The following is a 15638-nucleotide window of genomic DNA, read 5'->3' on the forward strand; positions in this document are numbered from 1 at the left end:
AAACAGATTGTACATTGTCACGGTCTGTCTCCATTCACAATAGACACAATCAGAACAGTTTGCATATTGTCACGGTCTTCATTCACAATAGACACAATCAGAACAGTTTGCACATTGTCACGGTCTGTTTTCATTCAAAATAGACACAATCAGAACAGTTTGCATATTGTCACGGTCTTCATTCACAATAGACACAATCAGAACAGTTTGCACATTGTCACGGTCTTCATTCACAATAGACACAATCAGAACAGTTTGTACATTGTCACGGTCTTCATTCACAATAGACACAATCAAAACAGATTGTACATTGTCACGATTTTCATTCACAATAGACACAATCAGAACAGTTTGCACATTGTCACGATCTTCATTCAGAATAGACACAATCAGAACAGTTTGCACACTGCCACGGTCTTCATTCATAATAGACACAATCAGAACAGTTTGCACATTGTCACGGTCTGTTTTCATTCACAATAGACACAATCAGAACAGTTTGCACATTGTCACGGTCTTCATTCACAATAGACACAATCAGAACAGTTTGCACATTGTCACGATCTTCATTCACAATAGACACAATCAGAACAGTTTGCACATTGCCACGGTCTTCATTCAGAATAGACACAATCAGAACAGTTTGCACCGTGTCACGGTTTGTTTTCATTCAGAATAGGCACAATCAGAACAGTTTGCATATTGTCACGGTCTTCATTCACAATAGACACAATCAGAACAGATTGTACATTGTCACGGTCTGTCTTCATTCACAATAGACATCATCAGAACAGTTTTCACATTGTCACGATCTTCATTCACAATAGACACAATCAGAACAGTTTGCACATTGCCACGGTCTTCATTCATAATAGACACAATCAGAACAGTTTGCACATTGTCACGGTCTGTTTTCATTCAGAATAGACACAATCAGAACAGTTTGCATATTGTCACGGTCTTCATTCACAATAGACACAATCAGAACAGATTGTACATTGTCACGGTCTGTCTTCATTCACAATAGACTCAATCAAAACATTTTGCACTTTGTCACGGTCTTCATTCACAATAGACACAATCAAAACATTTTGCACTTTGTCACGGTCTTCATTCACAATAGACACAATCAGAACAGATTGTACATTGTCACGGTCTGTCTTCATTCACAATAGACAAAATCAAAACAGTTTGCACACTGCCACGATCTTCATTCATAATAGACACAATCAGAACAGTTTGCACATTGTCACGGTCTGTTTTCATTCAGAATAGACACAATCAGAACAGTTTGCATATTGTCACGGTCTTCATTCACAATAGACACAATCAGAACAGTTTGCACATTGTCACGGTCTTCATTCACAATAGACACAATCAGAACAGTTTGCACATTGTCACGGTCTGTTTTCATTCAGAATAGACACAATCAGAACAGTTTGAATATTGTCACGGTCTTCATTCACAATAGACACAATCAGAACAGTTTGCACATTGTCACGGTCTTCATTCACAATAGACACAATCAGAACAGTTTGCACATTGTCACGGTCTTCATTCACAATAGACACAATCAGAACAGTTTGCACATTGTCACGGTCTTCATTCACAATAGACACAATCAGAACAGTTTGTACATTGTCACGGTCTTCATTCACAATAGACACAATCAAAACAGATTGTACATTGTCACGGTTTTCATTCACAATAGACACAATCAGAACAGTTTGCACATTGTCACGGTTTTCATTCACAATAGACACAATCAGAACAGTTTGCATATTGTCACGGTCTTCATTCACAATAGACACAATCAGAACAGTTTGCACATTGTCACGGTCTTCATTCACAATAGACACAATCAGAACAGATTGCACATTGCCACGGTCTTCATTCATAATAGACACAATCAGAACAGTTTGCACAGTGTCACGGTCTGTTTTCATTCAGAATAGACACAATCAGAACAGTTTGCATATTGTCACGGTCTTCATTCACAATAAACATCATCAGGACAGTTTTCACATTGTCACGCTCTTCATTCACAATAGACACAATCAGAACAGTTTGCACATTGTCACGATTTTCATTCACAATAGACACAATCAGAACAGTTTGCACATTGTCACGATCTTCATTCACAATAGACACAATCAGAACAGATTGTACATTGTCACGGTCTGTCTCCATTCACAATAGACACAATCAGAACAGATTGTACATTGTCACGATCTTCATTCACAATAGACACAATCAGAACAGTTTGCACATTGTCACGATCTTCATTCAGAATAGACACAATCAGAACAGTTTGCACATTGCCACGGTCTTCATTCATAATAGACACAATCAGAACAGTTTGCACATTGTCACGGTCTGTTTTCATTCACAATAGACACAATCAGAACAGTTTGCACATTGTCACGGTCTTCATTCACAATAGACACAATCAGAACAGTTTGCACATTGTCACGATCTTCATTCACAATAGACACAATCAGAACAGTTTGCACATTGCCACGGTCTTCATTCAGAATAGGCACAATCAGAACAGTTTGCACATTGTCACGGTTTGTTTTCATTCAGAATAGGCACAATCAGAACAGTTTGCATATTGTCACGGTCTTCATTCACAATAGACACAATCAGAACAGATTGTACATTGTCACGGTCTGTCTTCATTCACAATAAACATCATCAGGACAGTTTTCACATTGTCACGCTCTTCATTCACAATAGACACAATCAGAACAGTATGCACATTGTCACGATTTTCATTCACAATAGACACAATCAGAACAATTTGCACATTGTCACAGTCTTCATTCACAATAGACACAATCAGAACAGATTGTAGATTGTCACGGTCTGTCTCCATTCACAATAGACACAATCAGAACAGTTTGCATATTATCACGGTCTTCATTCACAATTGACACAATCAGAACAGTTTGCACATTGTCACGGTCTGTTTTCATTCAAAATAGACACAATCAGAAAAATTTGCATATTGTCACGGTCTTCATTCACAGTAGGCACAATCAGAACAGTTTCCACATTGTCACGGTCTTCATTCACAATAGACACAATCAGAACAGTTTGTACATTGTCACGGTCTTCATTCACAATAGACACAATCAAAACAGATTGTACATTGTCACGATTTTCATTCACAATAGACACAATCAGAACAGTTTGCACATTGTCACGATCTTCATTCAGAATAGACACAATCAGAACAGTTTGCACATTGCCACGGTCTTCATTCATAATAGACACAATCAGAACAGTTTGCACATTGTCACGGTCTGTTTTCATTCACAATAGACACAATCAGAACAGTTTGCACATTGTCACGGTCTTCATTCACAATAGACACAATCAGAACAGTTTGCACATTGTCACGGTCTTCATTCACAATAGACACAATCAGAACAGTTTGCACATTGCCACGGTCTTCATTCAGAATAGGCACAATCAGAACAGTTTGCACCGTGTCACGGTTTGTTTTCATTCAGAATAGGCACAATCAGAAAAGTTTGCATATTGTCACGGTCTTCATTCACAATAGACACAATCAGAACAGATTGTACATTGTCACGGTCTGTCTTCATTCACAATAAACATCATCAGGACAGTTTTCACATTGTCACGCTCTTCATTCACAATAGACACAATCAGAACAGTTTGCACACTGCCACGGTCTTTATTCATAATAGACACAATCAGAACAGTTTGCACATTGTCACGGTCTGTTTTCATTCAGAATAGACACAATCAGAACAGTTTGCATATTGTCACGGTCTTCATTCACAATAGACACAATCAGAACAGATTGTACATTGTCACGGTCTGTCTTCATTCACAATAGACTCAATCAAAACATTTTCCACTTTATCACGGTCTTCATTCACAATAGACACAATCAAAACATTTTGCACTTTGTCACGGTCTTCATTCACAATAGACACAATCAGAACAGATTGTACATTGTCACGGTCTGTCTTCATTCACAATAGACAAAATCAAAACAGTTTGCACACTGCCACGATCTTCATTCATAATAGACAGAATCAGAACAGTTTCCACATTGTCACGGTCTGTTTTCATTCAGAATAGACACAATCAGAACAGTTTGAATATTGTCACGGTCTTCATTCACAATAGACACAATCAGAACAGTTTGCACATTGTCACGGTCTTCATTCACAATAGACACAATCAGAACAGTTTGCACATTGTCACGGTCTGTTTTCATTCAGAATAGACACAATCAGAACAGTTTGCATATTGTCACGGTCTTCATTCACAATAGACACAATCAGAACAGTTTGCACATTGTCACGGTCTTCATTCACAATAGACACAATCAGAACAGATTGCACATTGTCACGGTCTTCATTCACAATAGACACAATCAGAACAGTTTCCACATTGTCACGGTCTTCATTCACAATAGACACAATCAGAACAGTTTGTACATTGTCACGGTCTTCATTCACAATAAACACAATCAAAACAGATTGTACATTGTCACGATTTTCATTCACAATAGACACAATCAGAACAGTTTGCACATTGTCACGATTTTCATTCACAATAGACACAATCAGAACAGTTTGCATATTGTCACGGTCTTCATTCACAATAGACACAATAAGAACAGTTTGCACATTTCACGGTCTTCATTCACAATAGACACAATCAGAACAGATTGCACATTGCCACGGTCTTCATTCATAATAAACACAATCAGAACAGTTTGCACAGTGTCACGGTCTGTTTTCATTCAGAATAGGCACAGTCAGAACAGTTTGCATATTGTCACGGTCTTCATTCACAATAAACATCATCAGGACAGTTTTCACATTGTCACGATCTTCATTCACAATAGACATAATCAGAACAGTATGCACATTGTCACGATTTTCATTCACAATAGACACAATCAGAACAGTTTGCACATTGTCACGATCTTCATTCACAATAGACACAATCCGAACAGATTGTAGATTGTCACGGTCTGTCTCCATTCACAATAAACACAATCAGAACAGATTGTACATTGTCACGATCTTCATTCACAATAGACACAATCAGAACAGTTTGCACATTGTCACGATCTTCATTCAGAATAGACACAATCAGAACAGTTTGCACACTGCCACGGTCTTCATTCATAATAGACACAATCAGAACAGTTTGCACATTGTCACGGTCTGTTTTCATTCACAATAGACACAATAAGAACAGTTTGCACATTGTCACGGTCTTCATTCACAATAGACACAATCAGAACAGTTTGCACGTTGTCACGATCTTCATTCACAATAGACACAATCAGAACAGTTTGCACATTGCCACGGTCTTCATTCAGAATAGGCACAATCAGAACAGTTTGCACCGTGTCACGTTTTGTTTTCATTCAGAATAGGCACAATCAGAAAAGTTTGCATATTGTCACGGTCTTCATTCACAATAGACACAATCAGAACAGATTGTACATTGTCACGGTCTGTCTTCATTCACAATAAACATCATCAGGACAGTTTTCACATTGTCACGCTCTTCATTCACAATAGACACAATCAGAACAGTATGCACATTGTCACGATTTTCATTCACAATAGACACAATCAGAACAATTTGCACATTGTCACGGTCTTCATTCACAATAGACACAATCAGAACAGTTTGCACATTGTCACGATCTTCATTCACAATAGACACAATCAGAACAGTTTGCACATTGTCACGGTCTGTCTTCATTCACAATAGACACAATCAGAACAGTTTGCATATTGTCACGGTCTTCATTCACAATAGACACAATCAGAACAGATTGTACATTGTCACGGTCTGTCTTCATTCACAATAGACTCAATCAAAACATTTTCCACTTTATCACGGTCTTCATTCACAATAGACACAATCAAAACATTTTGCACTTTGTCACGGTCTTCATTCACAATAGACACAATCAGAACAGATTGTACATTGTCACGGTCTGTCTTCATTCACAATAGACAAAATCAAAACAGTTTGCATTTTGTCACTTTCTTCATTCACAATAGACACAATCAGAACAGATTGCACATTGTCACGATCTTCATTCACAATAGACACAATCAGAACAGTTTGCACATTGTCACGGTCTGTCTTCATTCACAATAGACACAATCAGAACAGTTTGCACATTGCCACGGTCTTCATTCATAATAGACACAATCAGAACAGTTTGCACATTGTCACGGTCTGTTTTCATTCAGAATAGACACAATCAGAACAGTTTGCATATTGTCACGGTCTTCATTCACAATAGACACAATCAGAACAGTTTGCACATTGTCACGGTCTTCATTCACAATAGACACAATCAGAACAGATTGCCCATTGCCACGGTCTTCATTCATAATAAACATAATCAGAACAGTTTGCACAGTGTCACGGTCTTTTTTCATTCAGAATAGGCACAATCAGAACAGTATTCACATTGTCACGATTTTCATTCACAATAGACACAATCAGAACAGTTTGCACATTGTCACAGTCTTCATTCACAATAGACACAATCAAAACAGATTGTAGATTGTCACGGTCTGTCTCCATTCACAATAGACACAATCAGAACAGTTTGCATATTATCACGGTCTTCATTCACAATTGACACAATCAGAACAGTTTGCACAGTGTCACGGTCTGTTTTCATTCAAAATAGACACAATCAGAAAAATTTGCATATTGTCACGGTCTTCATTCACAATAGAACAATCAGAACAGTTTCCACATTGTCACGGTCTTCATTCACAATAGACACAATCAGAACAGTTTGTACATTGTCACGGTCTTCATTCACAATAGACACAATCAAAACAGATTGTACATTGTCACGATTTTCATTCACAATAGACACAATCAGAACAGTTCGCACACTGCCACGGTCTTCATTCATAATAGACACAATCAGAACAGTTTGCACATTGTCACGGTCTCTTTTCATTCACAATAGACACAATCAGAACAGTTTGCACATTGTCACGGTCTTCATTCACAATAGACACAATCAGAACAGTTTGCACGTTGTCACGATCTTCATTCACAATAGACACAATCAGAACAGTTTGCACATTGCCACGGTCTTCATTCAGAATAGGCACAATCAGAACAGTTTGCACCGTGTCACGGTTTGTTTTCATTCAGAATAGGCACAATCAGAACAGTTTGCATATTGTCACGGTCTTCATTCACAATAGACACAATCAGAACAGATTGCACATTGTCACGATCTTCATTCACAATAGACACAATCAGAACAGTTTGCACTTTGTCACGGTCTGTCTTCATTCACAATAGACACAATCAGAACAGTTTGCACACTGCCACGGTCTTCATTCATAATAGACACAATCAGAACAGTTTGCACATTGTCACGGTCTGTTTTCATTCAGAATAGACACAATCAGAACAGTTTGCATATTGTCACGGTCTTCATTCAAAATAGACACAATCAGAACAGATTATACATTGTCACGGTCTGTCTTCATTCACAATAGACAAAATCAAAACATTTTCCACTTTATCACGGTCTTCATTCACAATAGACACAATCAAAACATTTTGCACTTTGTCACGTTCTTCATTCACAATAGACACAATCAGAACAGATTGTACATTGTCACGGTCTGTCTTCATTCACAATAGACAAAATCAAAACAGTTTGCATTTTGTCACGGTCTTCATTCACAATAGGCACAATCAGAACAGTTTGCACATTGTCACGGTCTTCATTCACAATAGACACAATCAGAACAGATTGCACATTGTCACGATCTTCATTCACAATAGACACAATCAGAACAGTTTGCACATTGTCACGGTCTGTCTTCATTCACAATAGACACAATCAGAACAGTTTGCACACTGCCACGATCTTCATTCATAATAGACACAATCAGAACAGTTTGCACATTGTCACGGTCTGTTTTCATTCAGAATAGACACAATCAGAACAGTTTGAATATTGTCACGGTCTTCATTCACAATAGACACAATAAGAACAGTTTGCACATTGTCACGGTCTTCATTCACAATAGACACAATTAGAACAGATTGCACATTGCCACGGTCTTCATTCATAATAAACACAATCAGAACAGTTTGCACAGTGTCACGGTCTTTTTTCATTCAGAATAGGCACAATCAGAACAGTATTCACATTGTCACGATTTTCATTCACAATAGACACAATCAGAACAGTTTGCACATTGTCACGGTCTTCATTCACAATAGACACAATCAAAATAGATTGTACATTGTCACGGTCTGTCTTCATTCACAATAGACATAATCAGAACAGATTGTACATTGTCACGGTCTGTCTTCATTCACAATAGACACAATCAGAACAGATTGTACATTGTCACGGTCTGTTTTCATTCAGAATAGACACAATCAGAACAGTTTTCATATTATAACGGTCTTCATTCACAATAGACACAATCAGAACAGTTTGCACATTGTCACGATCTTCATTCACAATAGACACAATCAGAACAGTTTGCACATTGCCACGGTCTTCATTCAGAATAGGCACAATCAGAACAGTTTGCATATTGTCACGGTCTTCATTCACAATAGACACAATCAGAACAGATTGTACATTGTCACGGTCTGTCTTCATTCACAATAGACTCAATCAAAATATTTTGCACTTTGTCACGGTCTTCATTCACAATAGACACAATCAAAACATTTTGCACTTTGTCACGGTCTTCATTCACAATAGACACAATCAGAACAGATTGTACATTGTCACGGTCTGTCTTCATTCACAATAGACAAAATCAAAACAGTTTGCATTTTGTCACGGTCTGTCTTCATTCCCAATAGACAAAATCAAAACAGGTTGCATTTTGTCACGGTCTTCATTCACAATAGGCACAATCAGACCAGTTTTTACATTGTCACGGTCTGTCTTCATTCACAATAGACTCAATCAGAACAGTTTGCACTTTGTTACGGTCTTCATTCACAATAGACGCAATCAGAACAGATTGTACATTGTCACGGCCTGTCTTCATTCACAATAGACTCAATCAAAACATTTTGCACTTTGTCACGGTCTTCATTCACAATAGACACAATCAGAACAGTTTGCACACTGCCACGGTCTTCATTCATAATAGACACAATCAGAACAGTTTGCACATTGTCACGGTCTGTTTTCATTCAGAATAGACACAATCAGAACAGTTTGCATATTGTTACGGTCTTCATTCACAATAGACACAATCAGAATAGGTATAAATTACCTTCATCACATAAAGATACAGATGAAGTTTCAGTTCTTAATGAGAAATAAACTTTATCTAAAATAATTTCTCAGGTATAGTAAAATCTTTATGTTCTTTACTGTTTTGATTATAAATAACAGTATCTGGTTTCATGTACACACACACACAAAAGGTTACGCACCTCACGTATTGCACACCATCGATATAACTCGAATTTACTCTCAGTTCACTGTATGAACAGGTTAAGCCATTGTAAAAGTTGCTCTCAAGAACAGGATAAGCCATTGTAAAAGTTGCTCTCAAGAACAGGTTAAGCCATTGTAAAAGTTGCTCTCAAGAACAGGTTAAGCCATTGTAAAATTTGCTATCAAGAACAGGTTAAGCCATTGTAAAATTTTCTATCAAGAACAGGTCAGCCATTGTATAATTTTCTCTCAAAGACAAGCTAAGCCTTTGTAAAGTTCTCTCTAAAGAACAAGCTAAGCCTTTGTAAAGTTCTCTCCAAAGAACAATCTAAGCCTTTGTAAAGTTTTCTCTAAAGAACAGGTTAAGCCCTTGTAAAGTTTTCTCTAAAGAACAGGTTAAGCCCTTGTAAAGTTTTCTCTAAAGAACAAGCTAAGCCTTTGTAAAGTTTTCTCTAAAGAACAAGCTAAGCCTTTGTAAAGTTTTCTCTAAAGAACAAGCTAAGCCTTTGTAAAGTTTTCTCTAAAGAACAGGTTAAGCCTTTAGAAAGAAGTGTTAAGGAAATATTCAGGAAACTGTTGTTTCAAAAACGACAGTTTCAAATTTGGCACTCAAATAGTTTCATAATTAACATAAAATAAAATAACCATAACATTCTTTGTTAAGATATTTTTATGTGTAACCAATCACATTCTAACACGAACACTAAGCACATTATTAGCTTATTTGTTGCAGTTCCAATAGAAAAAACAACTTACATCACAACGATTTGTCCAGTAGAGAGAGACAATTCCTCCTTCACACTACATCGGTCAACATACGAAGAGAGACCAGCATACTGGCTAACTGGAGAAAAGAAACATTATGTAATGTCGTTCAGAGAGACCAAATAGGAAAAAAACAAAAATCAAGTTATATCGTTCTGAGAAGGAAGGTAAAACATACTTTGATACAGATGAGTATCTTGAAGCAGTGAGAGAGATAAGTAAAGATGAATATAGACAGATAATGAATAAGAAAGAATATAAGAACATCCGTGGAACTGGAATATGTTAAATTTGTTTCTTAAATTAAGTAGACAGATAAACAATGGGATATTTGAGTTTTAAGTCTGCTAATACAGGGCTGTGCCACTGGAAAGATATACATAATTGAGAATTTCAGTTGGTAGATGGAAAAATGTAATATAAATTAACAGATAAGTATGCAGAACCAGAGAACCCTAAATAAAATGAGAGACAAATATATCATGTGTAGTGCTCTTTTAGATCTAGCATTTTGTTTGTATCAGTTACTACTTATGTTACTGTAATAGAATGTTTTGTAACTACTCCTTGTTTGTATTAGTTACTACTTATGTTCTGTAATAGAATGTTTTGTATGTACTCCTTGTTTGTATTAGTTACTACTTATGTTCTGTAATAGAATGTTTTGTAAGTACTCCATGTTTGTATTAGTTACTACTTATGTTCTGTAATAGAATGTTTTGTATGTACTCCATGTTTGTATTAGTTACTACTTGTGTTACTGTAATAGAATGTTTTGTATGTACTCCTTGTTTGTATTAGTTACTACTTGTGTTACTGTAATAGAATGTTTTGTAAGTACTCCTTGTTTGTATTAGTTACTACTTATGTTCTGTAATAGAATGTTTTGTAAGTACTCCTTGTTTGTATTAGTTACTACTTATGTTACTGTAATAGAATGTTTTGTAACTACTCCTTGTTTGTATTAGTTACTACTTATGTTACTGTAATAGAATGTTTTGTAAGTACTCCATGTTTGTATTAGTTACTACTCATGTTCTGTAATAGAATGTTTTGTAAGTACTCCTTGTTTGTATTAGTTACTACTTGTGTTACTGTAATAGAATGTTTTGTAAGTACTCCTTGTTTGTATTAGTTACTACTTATGTTACTGTAATAGAATGTTTTGTAACTACTCCTTGTTTGTATTAGTTACTACTTATGTTCTGTAATAGAATGTTTTGTAAGTACTCCTTGTTTGTATTAGTTACTACTTATGTTCTGTAATAGAATGTTTTGTATGTACTCCTTGTTTGTATTAGTTACTACTTGTGTTACTGAAATAGAATGTTTTGTATGTACTCCTTGTTTGTATTAGTTACTACTTATGTTACTGTAATAGAATGTTTTGTAAGTACTCCTTGTTTGTATTAGTTACTACTTATGTTACTGTAATAGAATGCTTTGTAAGTACTCCTTGTTTGTATTAGTTACTACTTATGTTACTGTAATAGAATGCTTTGTAAGTACTCCTTGTTTGTATTAGTTACTACTTATGTTACTGTAATAGAATGCTTTGTAAGTACTCCTTGTTTGTATTAGTTAATATTTATGTTACTGAAATAGAATGTTTTGTAAGTACTCCATGTTTGTATTAGTTACTACTTATGTTCTGTAATAGAATGTTTTGTAAGTACTCCTTGTTTGTATTAGTTACTACTTATGTTCTGTAATAGAATGTTTTGTAAGTACTCCTTGCTTGTATTAGTTACTACTTATGTTCTGTAATATAATGTTTTGTAAGTATTAGTTACTACCTGTGAATGCTTTGTAAGTTAGTTACTACTTATGTTCTGTACTGTAATAGAATGTTTGTATTAGTTACTACTTATGTTACTGTAATAGAATGCTTTGTAAGTACTCCATGTTTGTATTAGTTACTACTTATGTTCTGTAATATAATGTTTTGTAAGTACTCCATGTTTGCATTAGTTACTACTTATGCTACTGTAATAGAATGTGTTGTAAGTACTCCTTGTTTGTATTAGTTACTACTTTTGTTACTGTAATAGAATGTTTTGTATGTACTCCTTGTTTGTATTAGTTACTACTTATGTTACTGAAATAGAATGTTTTGTAAGTACTCCTTGTTTGTATTAGTTACTACTTATGTTCTGTAATAGAATGTTGTTTGTATTAGTTACTACTTATGTTCTGTAATAGAATGTTTTGTAAGTACTCCTTGTTTGTATTAGTTACTACTTATGTTCTGTAATAGAATGTTTTGTTTTGTAAGTACTCCTTGTTTGTATTAGTTACTACTTATGTTACTGTAAGTACTTGTTTGTATTAGTTACTACTTATGTTCTGTAATAGAATGTTTTGTAAGTACTCCTTGTTTGTATTAGTTACTACTTATGTTCTGTAATAGAATGTTTTGTAAGTACTCCTTGTTTGTATTAGTTACTACTTATGTTCTGTAATAGAATGTTTTATATGTACTCCTTGTTTGTATTAGTTACTACTTATGTTCTGTAATAGAATGTTTTGTAAGTACTCCTTGTTTGTATTAGTTACTACTTAATGTTCTGTAATAGAATGTTTTGTAAATGTACTCCTTGTTTGTATTAGTTACTACTTATGTTCTGTAATAGAATGTTTTGTAAGTACTCCTTGTTTGTATTAGTTACTACTTGTGTTACTGTAATAGAATGTTTTGTAAGTACTCCTTGTTTGTATTAGTTACTACTTTTGTTACTGTAATAGAATGTTTTGTAAGTACTCCTTGTTTGTATTAGTTACTACTTATGTTACTGTAATAGAATGCTTTGTAAGTACTCCTTGTTTGTATTAGTTACTACTTATGTTCTGTAATAGAATGTTTTGTAAGTACTCCTTGTTTGTATTAGTTACTACTTATGTTCTGTAATAGAATGTTTTGTAAGTACTCCATGTTTGTATTAGTTACTACTTGTGTTACTGTAATAGAATGTTTTGTAAGTACTCCTTGTTTGTATTAGTTACTACTTATGTTACTGTAATAGAATGTTTTGTAAGTACTCCTTGTTTGTATTAGTTACTACTTATGTTACTGTAATAGAATGTGTTGTAAGTACTCCTTGTTTGTATTAGTTACTACTTATGTTACTGTAATAGAATGTGTTGTAAGTACTCCTTGTTTGTATTAGTTACTACTTATGTTCTGTAATAGAATGTTTTGTAAGTACTCCTTGTTTGTATTAGTTACTACTCATGTTCTGTAATAGAATGTTTTGTAAGTACTCCTTGTTTGTATTAGTTACTACTTATGTTCTGTAATAGAATGTTTTATATGTACTCCTTGTTTGTATTAGTTACTACTTATGTTCTGTAATAGAATGTTTTGTAAGTACTCCTTGTTTGTATTAGTTACTACTTGTGTTCTGTAATAGAATGTTTTGTAAGTACTCCATGTTTGTATTAGTTACTACTTATGTTCTGTAATAGAATGTTTTGTAAGTACTCCTTGTTTGTATTAGTTACTACTTGTGTTACTGTAATAGAATGTTTTGTAAGTACTCCTTGTTTGTATTAGTTACTACTTTTGTTACTGTATCAGGATGTTTGTAAGTACTCCTTGTTTGTATTAGTTACTACTTATGTTACTGTAATAGAATGTTTGTAAGTACTCCTTGTTTGTATTAGTTACTACTTATGTTCTGTAATAGAATGTTTTGTACGTACTCCATGTTTGTATTAGTTACTACTTGTGTTACTGTAATAGAATGTTTTGTAAGTACTCCATGTTTGTATTAGTTACTACTTGTGTTACTGTAATAGAATGTTTTGTATGTACTCCTTGTTTGTATTAGTTACTACTTATGTTACTGTAATAGAATGTGTTGTAAGTACTCCTTGTTTGTATTAGTTACTACTTATGTTACTGTAATAGAATGTGTTGTAAGTACTCCTTGTTTGTATTAGTTACTACTTATGTTACTGTAATAGAATGTGTTGTAAGTACTCCTTGTTTGTATTAGTTACTACTTATGTTCTGTAATAGAATGTTTTGTAAGCACTCCTTGTTTGTATTAGTTACTACTTATGTTACTGTAATAGAATGTTTTGTAAGTACTCCTTGTTTGTATTAGTTACTACTTATGTTCTGTAATAGAATGTTTTGTATGTACTCCTTGTTTGTATTAGTTACTACTTATGTTACTGTAATAGAATGTTTTGTAAGTACTCCTTGTTTGTATTAGTTACTACTTATGTTACTGTAATAGAATGTGTTGTAAGTACTCCTTGTTTGTATTATTTACTACTTTTGTTACTGTAATAGAATGTTTTGTATGTACTCCTTGTTTGTATTAGTTACTACTTATGTTACTGTAATAGAATGTTTTGTAAGTACTCCATGTTTGTATTAGTTACTACTTGTGTTACTGTAATAGAATGTTTTGTATGTACTCCTTGTTTGTATTAGTTACTACTTATGTTACTGTAATAGAATGTTTTGTAAGTACTCCATGTTTGTATTAGTTACTACTTTTGTTACTGTAATAGAATGTTTTGTATGTACTCCTTGTTTGTATTAGTTACTACTTGTGTTACTGTAATAGAATGCATTGTAAGTACTCCTTGTTTGTATTAGTTACTACTTGTGTTACTGTAATAGAATATTTTGTAAGTACTCCTTGTTTGTATTAGTTACTACTTATGTTACTGTATCAGGATGTTTGTAAGTACTCCATGTTTGTATTAGTTACAACTTATGTTACTGTATCAGGATGTTTGTAAGTACTCCTTGTTTGTATTTGTTACTACTTGTCTTACTGTATCAGGATGTTTGTAAGTACTCCTTGTTTGTATTTGTTACTACTTATCTTACTGTATCAGGATGTTTGTAAGTACTCCTTGTTGTATTTGTTACTACTTGTCTTACTGTATCAGGATGTTTGTAAGTACTTCTTGTTTGTATTTGTTACTACTTATCTTACTGTATCAGGATGTTTGTAAGTACTCCTTGTTTGTTTTAGGTTAGGGTGAAGGTCTTACCTGCTGAAGCAATGTTTTCCATGTCCTCCTTTCCACAAGTTGAAGGAACACAAACACCCAATCGGAAGGACAAGAAGTAAAAAAGTGGAGCATTATCTATTAGGTACTTCATCACAAACTGTAACGAAACGTGAATATTGAAGATACAATAGGGTAAAAAGAAAACTTATATTTCGCTACTGTAAACGTAATAATGATGCGTTATTAACAACAGGAAAACGTAGTTTGTAAACGTAATAATGATGCGTTATTAACAACAGGAAAACGTAGTTTGTAAACGTAATAATTATGTGTTATTAACAACAGGAAAACATAGTTTGTAAACGTAATAATGATGTGTTATTAACAACGGCAAAACGTAGTTTGTAAACGTAATAAC

General features: G+C 34.3%; 1 protein-coding gene across 1 annotated transcript in view; it reads right to left on the reverse strand.

Annotated features, from left to right (window-relative positions):
* Positions 1-15382, reverse strand: part of LOC143228825 (nose resistant to fluoxetine protein 6-like) — a 91948-nt gene extending 76566 nt beyond the window's left edge. Inside the window, exons 1-2 of the mRNA XM_076460201.1 lie at positions 15260-15382; positions 10235-10322 (exon numbers count right to left, since the gene is read on the reverse strand). Of these exons, the coding sequence (XP_076316316.1) occupies positions 10235-10322; positions 15260-15371 (200 nt within the window). The 5' untranslated portion in view covers positions 15372-15382. The remainder of the gene's footprint in view (positions 1-10234; positions 10323-15259) is intronic.
* Positions 15383-15638: the final 256 nt, after the last annotated feature.

The sequence above is a fragment of the Tachypleus tridentatus genome, chromosome 10 (genome assembly GCF_004210375.1).
Source record: "Tachypleus tridentatus isolate NWPU-2018 chromosome 10, ASM421037v1, whole genome shotgun sequence".
Classification (NCBI taxonomy): Eukaryota; Metazoa; Arthropoda; class Merostomata; order Xiphosura; family Limulidae; genus Tachypleus; species Tachypleus tridentatus.